The following is a 14255-nucleotide window of genomic DNA, read 5'->3' as shown; positions in this document are numbered from 1 at the left end:
TAATGACTAGGAAGAGACTGAGTTGTTTTTTATTTTGTTTTGTTTTGTTAAAACAGGGTCTCATGTAGTCCAGGCTGGGCTCAAACTCATTATGCAGGTAGGCTAGCCTTGAACTGCTAATCTTCCTGCTTCCAAGTAAGTGCTAGGATTACAGGTGTTTTCTATGATTCCCAGGAAGAAAAAGACTTTGGATTTGTTTATCATTGCTATCTTGTATAGTATCTAAAAATAATAGGTAAATGAGCTATTTTTTATTATGAGCATGATTGATCTACACTCATATATAAATTATATAGTGTTCTTCAGAGTTCTGTGTAAAGGCAAAAAGAGTCAGTGCATGTTAGTCTGCTCAGGTATGTGGAGAGCTGTTTCTGTGTTTGCTCTCCACTTAGCAACAGAGTTACCCTCTGATGGAGAAGATCTCAGCGTGCTCTGAGGACCACTGGCCTAATGACTCCGATAGTCTTCACTTCAATGTCCCTATGCAAAGGTGATTTAAGCAAGGCAGGAGAGATGGCTCAGCAGGGAAAGTCCTCGCTGCCAAGCCTTATGACCCGAGCTTACTCCTGGGCGAAGATGGTAGATAGTGTCGGTAGTTTGTATTATGTTGTATTGTTGGGGGTCTCCGTCAAAAAACAATTGAAGGGGCTTGTATTATCTTCCTCTTTAATCGTTACATATTTTCCTCTTTTAGATGCTGTGCCACTTTTCCTGAGGCTTCTGCATTCACCGCATCAGAATGTCTGTGAGCAAGCAGTGTGGGCATTGGGAAATATCATAGGTTTGTATAGAAGTTAGAGTGCTAATCCACTAAGTGGATACACCACATATTAGCCAATCAAAATGACTGCTAGTGGTTGAAAAGTAATTTCTTGTCATTTCCAGTTTTTGTGAAATTGGCAGAGAAATTTTCATTGTGTAACTATAGAAATGTAAAACAACAATAAACAGAAGGATCATGTTTGTTGCTTAAGTTACCATGATATCTTTTTGTTAGTAGTCAGCTCTTAAGGAATTAACAGGGGGTATCTAATAGTCTAATTGTTGAACATTATAAGCACTACCTTTGCACTTAAAAGTAGCTGTAGGGAGAATAATTGACACAATCTCAGTATTTCAAGCACTTGTTTTTAGTTAGAGGCTTTGGGGTGGTTGAGATGGGCTTTCTTTTTGTAGCTCTGGCTGTCCTGGAGTTCACTCTGTAGACCAGTTGACCTCGAACTCACAGAAATCCACCTGCTTCTGCCTCCTGAGTGCTGGGATTAAAGGCATTTGATACCACAGCCCAGCAGTAGAGGCATTTTTCCATTTGTTTATGGTAATCTAGCTGACCTGGAACTTATGATCCTCCTACCTCAGCTGAAGCACACACACACACATCCCCAAGTGCTGGGATTGCAGCCCTATACCACCATGTCTATTTACTGGAGAATATAGTAACACAGACTTTGAAATTCAAAGAACTCAGCAAGTAGAGGCAGGAGAATTGCTGTGAGTTCAAGGCTAGCCTGTACTACATAGCAAGACCCTGTCTGAAAAAAATCAGAGACCCAATAATGGGAAAATTCTGGGATCTGAGTAATAGTCTGTTCTGCTGTAACTCAAGAGACCTCAGCTATGGAGGATGGGGCTGGAATATCCCTTTTTAGTGCTCTCATTACTTGGATAAAGGGAGATTCTGGAGATTGTTTTAAATGATGACATTTCACTTATTCTGTGTATATGCATGCTTGCATGTGTAGTGCATCATATATTTTCCAGGCTGACCTTGAACTTACAATATAGCCCTGGTTGCATCGAACTCAGAGCAGTTTTCCTGCTTAGCCTCTTGAATTCTAAGGTTCTGGGTGTGTGCCACCACAGTTGGTTGCATGCGAGTCTTTAGGATATGTCCCTTCTAGGTATGACATGAGACATTATGATTGGGAGTTTTTGTGGGCAGCTTGCTCAGTAAACTTACTAGTTCAGAGTACACTACCTTTAAAAAGGATGGTGCATATCCAGGTGCCTTCCTCCTTTGCTCTCCATTTTCCTGATGTTCTGACCTTTAATACAGTTGTTCCTCATGTTGTGATGACACTCACCATAAAATTATTCCGTTGCTACTTCACAACTGTGATTTTGCTACTGTTATGAATTGTAATGTAAAGACCTGATATGCAGGATATCTGACAGCAACCCCCAAAGGGTTGAGACCCACAGGTTGAGAACTACTGTATTAAAGGAATATCATAATATTTGGGGTTTTGTTTTTAATTCTAGTTACATTTTGGAATTAATTCAAATACATCACCAGGTATTATATGCAAGCAAGTTTTTACTTGTGGATTGTTTAGTTTTTAATTTAATATTGGGTCTCCACTTTGAACTCCTTATGTTGCTAAAGCTAGCCTTGACTCCATTCTTCTGATTTCACCTCCAAAATACTGGAATTACAGACTTGTGCCTCCACACTAGACTTTAATATTGGATCATAACTGTGAATTCTGCAACATTTTCTCAGTTATTTTGATATATCTTGTATTAATTTGAAAGTTTGTTAAACTGAGTTGTTGAGGTAACAGTAACAAATGTCTGCTTAAGGTATATAAAAGAATTCCTGGGCCGCCACACTTGAGGGCATAAATGCATCCTGTGAGCGAGCAGCTTATAAAGGCACAGATTCAAGTAATATGAGCTTATATCTTACATTGTTTCTCTTGGCTCAAAGACCGAGAGTACCTACTTGTTAAATTCCTAAAACTTTATATAAAACTAAAGAGATCTTATTAAAATATTAGAAGCCGCAATTTGTACCCAATGCTTTATGTTTTCTGAAAAGGCTTACTGTTGATTATCTTATTAAATTAATCCTTCTACAGGTGATGGGCCTCAGTGTAGAGATTATGTGATAAGTCTTGGAGTTGTAAAACCTCTGCTTTCATTCATAAGTCCGTCTATTCCTATAACATTCTTAAGAAATGTTACCTGGGTTATGGTCAATTTATGTCGCCACAAAGATCCACCACCACCAATGGAAACGATTCAGGAGGTAAACAAAAGAAAAATACTTAGATACCATTATATGTATTTTTTTAATCTGTATATGTTTTGAATTGTTCATATTTCTCTTCTCAGATTCTTCCAGCTCTTTGTGTATTAATTCATCACACAGATGTAAATGTGAGTAGATTCTTTGTATATTTATATATGTATGTGTGTATACATATGTATTGGATTCCCTCTATGATACAGGAGAGAAATGAAAGGAATGTGTACTTGTATTCCCTTTCATAATTTACCATTTCAAGAATTGAGATAGGTATGTTATATTGACATTTGCTGTTTCCTCTATCACAAACTGTAGCTTCAGTGAAGAATCAAGCCTGTCATAAAGATGCACTTAGTCACCTCCCCTCACTATCATGATTGATTAGTCATGACCTTTATGGTTACCATATCTGGCAGCCTGGCTTTTGAGAGTATATACATATGGTGATGTTTTTGTATTTTGAAGCTTAAATGAATATTTAGCTTAAAGACAATAATTCGTATTTATATACATACACCAACTATGAAAACTTGTTGCTGTTCAGTTCCATTTTTCAGTCTTATCTCTCCAGTTATATCAGAGTCCTTTGATTAAATTTAAATTTCAGTGTTCTGCTTTTCAAAGATTGGCAGTAACGTTTGTAACTATTAGAATATAAAATAACTTTATTTTTCTTTCCACTTGTTGACCACCTCTAGATGAGATTGTGCCTGGTTTTTTTTTTACTTGTAGTGGGTCTTGAATATTCATTTCTCATTTGAGTTATTATTTTTAAGGCTATCTTTCACAAATACTTTATCATTCACTAAATAATATTTACTATATGTATAGCCTTCTTAAGTTAGAACTAGTCATTCCTAAGTCAGAACAAAGAAATAAAAAGAAACTTATCTTACAATATAAAATTTGTCAGATACAAACATGTATTCTAGTTTGATTTGAAGTAGAATTTGGATCTAGGTATATCAATGATCTATTTAACATTGGGACTTCAAAAAATGTATACAGTCTTTATAGATTCTAGTCATGACCAAATAACTTAAATTTTTTTTGCCTTTGTCAACAAATTTTAGCCTATGATGAAAACTCCAGAGGATCCTGATATATTTGCCAATTGTGATGTAATTGTTTTACATGTGTTGATACCACTTTATGTCAATTCTTTCATTTTGTGTTGTGTTTTGTTTTACTTATTGGGACAGGGTCTCGCTTTATGGCCCAGACTGGCCTCTCTCAAAATCCTTTTATCTTTAAGCTCCCAAGTGCAACACCATCTCTTGCTGAAAAAAAAAAGTTTTGTGTGTGTGTGTGTGTGTGTGTGTGTGTGTGTGTGTGTGTGTGTGTTTAGAACTTTCTTGAATGCACTCCCCCTCCCCCTTGCTCATTGTGAAACTGAGGGTGTTCTTGCACTCCTGTTCTTCCTTATTTCCTCAGAGCTTGGTTATAGGCATGCACTACCATACCCATCATCATTAGTAGAAGTTAATGACAAAGTCCCTCCCATAGTTATAGCTACATGAAATATGTATTTCTAAGGCATTACCTTTTTTACATATTTATTGCCTTGATCTTAATCTGTGGGGAACCTTCTATATAAGATATTGCCTGTAGTGTTTTTGTTGATGGTGGTGTTTGTTTGCTTTGTAGCATTGCGGGTTGAACCTGGGACCTTACAAATACTAGACAAATACTTAACGACTATGCTGTATTTATCCCTAGCCTTCTTTTTACTTTTTATTTTGAGACTGGATTTCCTGTGGTGTCTTAGGTTGGCTTTGAACTCAAGTGTGTAGCCCAGGCCAGCCTTGAACTTGTGATCTTCATGTCTCAGCCTCTGAAATAGATGAGATTACAAGCTTGTGGCCCAGCTTACCCTCATTGTTTGTTTTGTTATCTTCTTAGCATTTATCAGTTATACATATTAATGGATTTATTGTGCCATTTTTATACTTGTACATATTGTATTTTGATACTCACATTCTCTGTGTCTTTCTTACACACACACACACACACACACACACACACACACACACACACGTATCTCTTTTGTCCTGGTAATAGCCTTCCTGTTTAGAATGTGATGCCCTTCAACCGTCATGTCTGTAGTGTGCATGTGTGTGACCCAGTGAGCTTCCCTGGGGTTGCTGGCTGGAGGAGCATGCATGAGGAAATGTTTACAGGAGTTAGAAACGTCTTTCTAGTTGCTGTACCACTGAAGAAAAGGTCTCTCCTTCTCCCCACTAACCCTTAACTGCTCAAGGAGGATTTATATGTCCCATGAGTCCCTCTCCCTTCCATAACAGGGTATTGGCAGGCCCAATATTATGCAGATGATCACAGCTGCTCTGAGTTCAAGAAAAAAATAGACATGTCATCCCAATAAATTAGAGTTATAAACCTTCCCTTCTGCTTCTTCAATAATGTTTCCTGATCTATGAAGAAGGTAATATAGATGCCCATTAATAGCTGAACATTTACTCTCAGTATTTTAACCAGTTCTGAATCTATGCAGTCATTACTGGTCAATGCAAAAACGTGCTTCTTTGGCCAAAGCTGATAGTAGCACTGTTACTTACTATGAATATAAACAGTTATTTAGCAAGCAGTTTGACAGGCATATCACACCCATTTAGCAAAACAACAGCAATAAATTTCCTACCCCAGGACCTATAATATCCTCAACCACAGGCATATTACCAGATTTATAGTGCCAGATATGAATTCCCTCCTATGAAGCAGATATTAAATCCAATCAGAAAACAGTTTGTTGTACCCATAACATAGCTGCCACTATTGTACCAGTGGGCTCCTCTGTCCTGACTGGTCAGTGTTGATGCTAACAGAATTCAAAGCTGAGTGAAACTGTTGATAACAGTTCTCCCACAGCAGCCTGTGTAGACCTGGTGTTATTCTGTCGAGAGAGGAGAAAGCTTGCATCCCAATTCCTTCTCTGTTTTTTATAACCAAGGCTTGTGGTCTCTTCAGTAATAGGGTCTTACTATCTAATTCTTGTGGACAAACCACAGCAGTAAAACTGCCTGAATTATTTTGTTAGGAGATATAATTATTAGGATACTAGTACCCAGGCAGTAATAGTAGTATGCATACCTGCATGGAACTAACATTTTTAGAGAATTTATTAAATATATTTGACCTGTCCTAAGTATTATAAACCACTCTGCATGTTGGATGGGTGTGTGTATATTTGTTTCTAACTATATACATTACCTACAATGTCCTTGGACCTATCATACTGCATTGTGAACATCTGACAAAAAATGTTGAGTGTTTCATATTTTTTTGGTTGTTGGTTGGTTGGTTGATTTTCCATTTAATGTGTTATGTAGTTTGCATGTGTATTTTGCTGAAATAAGATTAGATACTGATCTGAGATTAGAACCATAATTAATTTATACATCCTAAATATAGTGAAAGATACAGAATAGAGATTGTTCTAATGAGTTGAAGCAAGAAGAGAAAGATTTCAGATTGATTGTATGGTTAAGAATTATTAAAATGGCCAAATGATAACACATACCTTTAATCCCAGCACTTGGGAGACAGCGGCAAGTGGGTCTCTTAAGTTTGAGGCCAGCCTGGGCTACAGAGCAAGTTCCAGGACAGCTAGGGCTATATAGAGAAACCCTGTCTTGAAACCCTACCCCCAAAAGAAAAGAATTATTGAGAAAATATTTGACGATTTGAACTTTTATTTTACTTATTAGATATTGGTAGATACTGTCTGGGCCCTTTCCTACCTTACGGATGCTGGCAATGAACAGATACAGATGGTAATAGACTCTGGAATAGTTCCTCATTTGGTTCCTCTACTCAGCCACCAGGAGGTTAAAGTTCAAGTAAGTTCATTTTGATTAAGAGGGGTTTTCTCACCACTAATTGATTTAAGCATGACATTCAAAGATTAACAATTTCAAAATGTAAGGCATATTTTTCACCCAACAATGTAATGTATCTTTGATGGGGAAAGGTGAGTTATTTTATCCTAATTTTAAAGTGGAAAAAATGAGATAAGAGCACTCCAGTTCATTAAGAACCTTCCTTACCCTGCCAAACAGGAAGACTCTATTGTGAAGAACTGTTTTCTAATATAATAAAGCATGTTTTAGTGTAGCGTCTTGGGTGGCATCTGAAACCATTCTTGTTTGCTTTTTCCACCCTTCTCTGTCCCCCGCTTTCCACACACACCCCCTGAAAGCATCCATTTTTACACATCTGACAAGTTTGGTTTACACCGATGTACTGATTCTGAGATAAAGGAGTTGAACTGAAATGTGTGGTTTAAAAGTGTGTGGTTTAAAGACTTCCTGGTTGTCTCTGTTTTCTTGTTTTGTTATTTTGAAGTTCTTTCACATACTCTTTATCTCAGTGAGCCTCCATCTATGACAAGCGGGGAAAATTAGAGCTAGAGCTGAGGCTGTAGCTCAGACGTCCAGCACTTGCCTCACTTGTGCTGAGTCCAGCCTCTGCACCACACACACACACACACACACACACACACACACACACACACCACACACACACACTGACGTCCCGTTGCAGTGGTCAAGGAGGTAAAGCAAGCCCCCACCACCTTTCTAAGGTAAATAGTGAGTTTTAATCCTATAATGGCCTAAAATCTACAGTGCAGTTAGATAAGGAAAGCTGTTAGACTAAGTTACTTTTTCTTGCCCTTTGCTGGACATTGGAACCAACTATGAAGCTTAAAGAAAAAAAAAATTTTTTTTTCTTTTTAAAAATTTCCCTTCTTGCCGGGCGGTGGTGGCGCACGCCTTTAATCCCAGCACTCGGGAGGCAGAGGCAGGTGGATCTCTGTGAGTTCGAGGCCAGCCTGGGCTACCAAGTGAGCTCCAGGAAAGGCGCAAAACTACACAGCGAAACCCTGTCTCGAAAAACCAAAAAAAAAAAAAAAAAATTTCCCTTCTTTAGCTCCTAGAAATTGAGTAAAACCATTATATTTCCTAACAAACTTTAGCTAGCTCTTGAAGTGATACTGGTATGTATTAACAATGGAGATATACTGTTTTAAAATGAAAAAGGTGCTTGAAAGGTGGCTCATTGGGTAAGGTGCATGAGGACCTGAGTTCAGATCCTCAGCACTCAAAGAAATGCTGATGTGGCCATTTGTTTCTGTAATCCCAGCACTAGAGAGGTGGGGGAAGATCCCTGTAGCCCAGGGAGCTCCAGGTTCAGTGAGAGACTTTGGCTAAAAAAAAGTGGGGGAGTGGCGAGCAATAGAGGAACACACCTAACATTGATCTCTCAAGCTTACGGACATGCATACACAAACTAAACAAAATAAAAGGTTTCTTTTTCAAATTAAAACACTGTTTTAAAAAAAGATTTGACCAACAGTAATTTTTTTTTTTTTTTAAAGAAATGTGTGTTTATTGTAAATATCTTTTGGGTGCGCGTGTGTTTCAAGACAGGGTTTCTCTGTGTAGCTTTTGGAGCCTGTCCTGGAACTCACTCTGTAGACCAGGTTGGCCTCGAACTCACAGAGCTCCACCTGCCTCTGCCTCCCAAGAGCTGGGATTAAAGGCGTGCGCCACCACCGCCTGGCTCTCATGTCATAATTCTTGAAAACACGATAGTGTGGCCAGTTCCCATGTGGACTTCATCTATATCCCTACTCCCCCTAAAATTTAGACATAATCTCATGTAGCATATTGTTTCATCTATCTTATAACATTTTCAAAAATTAAGATGTTTTAAAAACAGGGCTGGGGACATAGCTCAGCAGCTAAGAGCACTAGCTGCTCTTCCAGAAGACCCAGGTTTGGTTCTGAGCACTCAAGTGGCAGCTCACAATCATTTGTAGCTCCAGTTCCAAAGGATCCTACACCCTCTTCTGACCTTCTCAGGTACCCGGTATATGTGTGGTACACAGACCTACATGCGAGCAAAACACCCACACCCATTAAAAAAACAAATGAACAAAAAAATGGATAAAAGATTTGCAGTTTTCCAAGGAAGACATACAAATGGTCGGTGAGCACCTGAAAAAAAAATGTTCAAAAATGTTAGTCATTAAAGACTAATGGGAGTTGAATTGGAAAATCATTCACATTCAGAATGCAACAGTGCCAAAAAGGGGGTTACACACCAATGACAGCACTAGAGTGGGGTGTCCTTAAAAGTGAGTGCAGTGCATTGTGACCTAACGTTTCTACTGTTCTGGGTATCCAAGGTGTGGACGTGCATTTGTCCACAGAACCTTGAATACAGTGTGTTACAGCATTATTCATAATAACCCCCAAATGGAAGTCATCTGTTACTAACTACATATAGCAGATTATTATTTGGCCACAAAAAGGAATGAGTATCACTAACATGAACTTGTTTCTGTTTATATGAAATGCTCAGAATAAACAGATGAGTAGACACAGGGATGGTGGTTGCCAGGGACTGGGGATTGAAGACAATGTTGATGACAGTTGATAGATGCATATGTTATATAAAAATGTTTGTAATTTGATGTTGATATTGGTTGTGCAGCTTGGAACACTCTAGTAAATACTAAATTGCCTGTTCTTGAAAGAATAAGTTTGTGTGTTTAAACAGTTGAATCATTTATCTTATAGGGAGTAAAATTAGCAGAAAATGAAAATTACTTCTTTATTTTCTTTATAGTAGTAATTACTATCTAAAATTGCCCTTTTATTGATATCAATTCTCTTGAAACAACTTAAGCTACAAAAGGCCTGGGATTTATTTATTTCATATTTCCACTGTTGTTCATAATTACTTGACATAGAATAAGTGTTCAAAAGGGATAGGTTAGTTGCAGTGAAAGATTTGTATGAGGAATGAATCTGTCTCAAGTTGCTTGCCACTGGTTGATAAGAGCACTTAACATTGAACATCTCCTTGAATCTTGCATTTCAGACTGCTGCACTTCGAGCTGTGGGCAACATTGTCACTGGAACTGATGAGCAAACACAAGTAGTTTTAAACTGTGATGCTCTTTCACACTTCCCAGCACTCCTCACTCATCCCAAAGAGAAAATTAATAAAGTGAGTCTTTTTAAAAATATGAATAAAATGGTAGTTGTTGTTTGTGGGATTAGGTTCTAAGGAATGTCTTTATGTTGACTTTTAGTATATGCTGTTAAAGGCTTCAAGAGAAAATATCTCACTCTTTATAAGAAGCTCTTGGGGTTCTGGATTCAAACCCAGAGCCTTTAACATGCATGCTCTATCACTGTGTTATACCATCACCAACAAACTATATTTTGACTCTCTTGGAAATGATGAAATAGAGATACTTGGGTGTTGAATGTTGCCATGAATGGAAATTTTTAATGTATATACTAGTTCTCTTAGTTTAATGTTTTATTTATACTTAATGGTATGAGTGTGTGCATGCATGTGTGCGTGTGTGTGATGGCTATGAAAGGGGGCACTGAATGGTGATGCTGATATTGGAGTGCATCTGAGGCTGTTGTAGAAATAACATGGGTTGTTGATTACAATATTGCCGATGATTATAACCCAAAAACAGCTCACCTAAGTAGCCCAGCACCCTAAAATCTCTAACAGGCTCCTTAAATGTCCTGTGATCTGATCCAAAAGAGTCTAGTTATTCTAATGTTTACAATACTAATTAGTAAATTGGTGAATTTAAGTTTGGTAAATTCTAATAATATGCTCCATAGGATGTTAAATATTTTGTTGTTGTTTATTGCTAACTCTGATTTTAATAATGCATTTATTATCTTTGAAACTTGTGAAATACTTGTGATCGCTATCATCCTAGTAATCGTATAGCATCTTTGTGGTGTTGAGGGCAGCATTCAGAGGTCATTAAAATAGACCAGTCAAGCAAACCAACAACTGGTTCTACTTTTAGCTCTTGAGAGAACTGGGACAATGAATGACTGTTATAAATAAGGACACTAAAAGAACTCACTTGCATTTTTGATGATCTTCATTGTCATGGCTAATTGAGATTTATCTACTGGGATAGGATTGTTAAGGTAGACTAGAAAGAATAGAATAAAGCACATTTTTTGAGAAAAGAGTGTTGAGTCTTATTTGCAATAGTTTTAGGATTTTTAGTTTATGACATCTTCCTTGGTATTTGTCAGCCAACGTTCTTTTGAGTCATACCGTTCCCAAACAGCACTGCCTATAAAAAAAAAAATTTTTTTAGAAGAGTTAGCTCATTGTGGCTTGAATTAGAAGCCAATAGTGATTTATCCAAAGAAAATGTAGAAAAGTATTATTTAATGTGTATATATTGTTATACAGAAAATTAAGTGTATAGGGCTAGGTATGGCAGCACACACCTTTAATTACAGCACTTGGGAACAGAGGCAGGTGGATCTCTAGGAGTTCCAGGTCAGCCAGGGCTACACAATAGACCTTCCCTTTAAAAAAAAAAAAAAAAAAGATAATGGCTTTTAATCAAATAAAGATTTTTTTTTTCTTAACCAGAAAAGGGGTAGTAGAATTGAAATCTCTAAGAGTTTTATTATAGAACTCATTTGGTAATAAAATAATTGGGATACTAGCCAGTGAATACTTTTTCATAGTTCAGACACAGTTTTCATTTTTTAGTGAGAAATATTGAAAGCATCTTGTTCCACAGGAAGCAGTGTGGTTCCTCTCCAACATTACTGCAGGAAATCAGCAGCAGGTTCAGGCAGTAATTGATGCCAATCTTGTACCAATGATAATACACCTTTTGGATAAGGTAAGAAAATCATATGTACCTGAGTAAGGCAATATCATGTGATAAATACTTTTCTGTTTAACAAGACATTATACAATGGTGTGAATGAATACTGCTATAAAATATGACTGATACTAAAACTTTTGAACCCAATAATATTATACAGAACAAGTGTTTCTTTTTGAAAACTCCTGGCCCTTCTTGGTCATTACTTGCCTAAGATAGCCATTGCTTTGGAATTAACTTTTAAAAAGTGGTATTATTACCAATAATCAATGCTGTCGTATTGTTCTAAGCATTTTGTAACTATTGGTCTCTTAACATGACAAGCTGAACTAGCAAGATAGCTCAATAGGTAAAGGTAACTGCCAGTGAGCCTGGAGTCCTGAGTTCTGTCCCTGGGACCCAGGTGGAGGAAGGAAAGAAAGCCTCCTCCCATAGATTGTCCAACACAAAGGTTATCTCTACTTGACAGATGAAACCATTGCATGAGCAAATCACTTGCCCAAAATCCAGTGACCAGGGTGTACTATTGTGTACCGTATCATTCCTTACACTCACTAAGCTTTGGAGAAAAGACTGTTTTGTTTTCAGATAGTCATTGATTATTGCTTGGATTCCTTATTTAATTAGTGACAAAATGGTGACTTTCTAATTTTCCCATTCTTTGTGTCTTGCCCACAGTTCTTCAGCTTTTCGTTTTCTTTTCTTTTTTTTAAATTAAAATATTACATCATTTTCCCTGTTTCTTCCCTCCAGCCTTCTGTGTCCTCTCCAATTCTTCCTATGCCCCCTATGCTATCACAGATTGATAGCCTCTTTATTATTGTTACATATATAAATGCATAAATAAATACAGAATGCTGAATCCATTTTGGTTGCTTGTGTATATATAACTTCATAGCTGACCATTTTGTATTGGATAACTCTCAGCAGTCATTAGTTGCCTGTAATTCTTTGTCTGGGGGTGGGACCCCATGAGATGTCAACCTTTGGCATTAATATAATTTGATATAGGTATTATTTAGGTTATATTCAGGCTACCATAGTTTCAGGGTTCATGGTTATAGCTTCTCTGTCATATCTAGGAGACATAATTTCACAGCAGACTTTCTGGTTGTCCAGTTCTTATAGTCTTTCTAACCCTAACTTCCATAATGTTCCTTGAACCATAGGTGCAGGGGTTGATGGATCTGTTGGAGCTAGATACCCCATGATCTATTGATCTCTGAGTTATGACTAGTTGTGGTTTTCTGGGATGCGCTTCATTTGCTGTGAAGAGAGGCTTCTTTGAGGAGGGGTGAGAAGAATAGATTTGAGAATGTAATTAGGATTGTACTGGTCTAGTAAAGTGGTAATAGTAAGTTCTCTTCTAAGATCCATGACCTCACTAGTCCTGGATAGTTGGCTAGGTTTCTAGTACCAAGCGTGATTTCCTTCCGTTAGCAGGTCTTAGGTCTAGTTAGACAGCTGCTGGTTACTGCCAACATGTAAGTACCATTATTGCACATTTAGGGGTCTCTTACCATGCTCGTTATTATGGCTCATACGTATCACATGGCTGGATAGGACTGTTGATTGCTTCCCTCTCTTGGAAGCTTTCCAAAGTACTATGGAAGCTAAACTATAGGAAAGGAGGTGTTCAGGTTAGATCCAGCTTGGAACTTCCTAGTCTTGTGTCCTAAGTGTAAGGTGTCATCAAAAATAGTGACTTACCTTCAACCATTGAGAAGCAACCAAGGGTAACATCAATAGCCTATATTGTTTAGGCGTCTCTTGAACCCCACTGACCAACAACTCAGACAGGTTTCTCATGCCAGGTACTGGGGTTTTGCTAGGTAGTCATTGGGTCTTTCTGTGAGCATTGTTGGCCCAAGTGCTATAACTTCAGTTAAGCTATATATGTATGTGTATATTTAGATAAGTCTAAATACATGGATGGATGGATGTGTCATATAATTTTAAATAAATCTAAAATAATGTGATTCCTTGAGGCTTTATTAAACTACCGTGGTGTTATTTGTCCTTACTCCATCACTCCTTCTCCTTCTGTATTGAAGTCCTTCCTCCCCATTTTTCCCATTTCCCCTTTCATATCACCTGAGGCCTGTTATTCTCTTCTCATCCCTATATAATTCCTGGTTACTCCATGTTGTGTACTCACATCTGAGGATTTGGAGGTAGGAACTGCAGATGAAAGAGAACATACAGCTTTTGTCTTTCTGGGTCTAGGTTACCTCACTCAATATATTTTCTAGTTTCATCCATTTACCTGCTAAGTTCATGATTTCATTTTTCTTTACAGTTGAATAGAATTCGATAGTGTATATGTACCACATTCCATTATCCATTCATCTGTTGAAGTATAGTTAGGTTGTTTCCATTTTCCTTGATATTGTGAATAGGACATCAGTGAACACTGTGGAGCAAGTATCTGTGGAGTAGGATGTCAAGTCCTTTGGGCATATGGTGACAAGTGTTAATAGCTGGGCGATATAATGGATTTATCTTTAGCTTTTTTTTTTTAAA

At 37.5% G+C, this 14255-nt stretch overlaps 1 protein-coding gene and 1 non-coding gene across 4 annotated transcripts in view; both read left to right on the top strand.

Annotated features, from left to right (window-relative positions):
* Kpna4 (karyopherin subunit alpha 4) overlaps window positions 1-14255 on the top strand; it is a 60975-nt gene that overhangs the window by 39515 nt on the left and 7205 nt on the right. For all 3 annotated transcript variants that reach the window (XM_037206655.1, XM_028867218.2, XM_028867219.2), the window contains 6 exons: window positions 695-781; window positions 2862-3031; window positions 3118-3162; window positions 6757-6888; window positions 9938-10066; window positions 11643-11747. In XM_037206655.1, coding sequence (XP_037062550.1) covers window positions 695-781; window positions 2862-3031; window positions 3118-3162; window positions 6757-6888; window positions 9938-10066; window positions 11643-11747 — 668 coding nt within the window. The remainder of the gene's footprint in view (window positions 1-694; window positions 782-2861; window positions 3032-3117; window positions 3163-6756; window positions 6889-9937; window positions 10067-11642; window positions 11748-14255) is intronic.
* LOC114691757 lies at window positions 10295-10621 on the top strand. Its single transcript, XR_003734268.1, has one exon.

This window comes from Peromyscus leucopus, chromosome 6 (genome assembly GCF_004664715.2).
Source record: "Peromyscus leucopus breed LL Stock chromosome 6, UCI_PerLeu_2.1, whole genome shotgun sequence".
Lineage (NCBI taxonomy): Eukaryota > Metazoa > Chordata > Mammalia > Rodentia > Cricetidae > Peromyscus > Peromyscus leucopus.
This window is presented reverse-complemented; position numbering and strand designations above follow the sequence as displayed.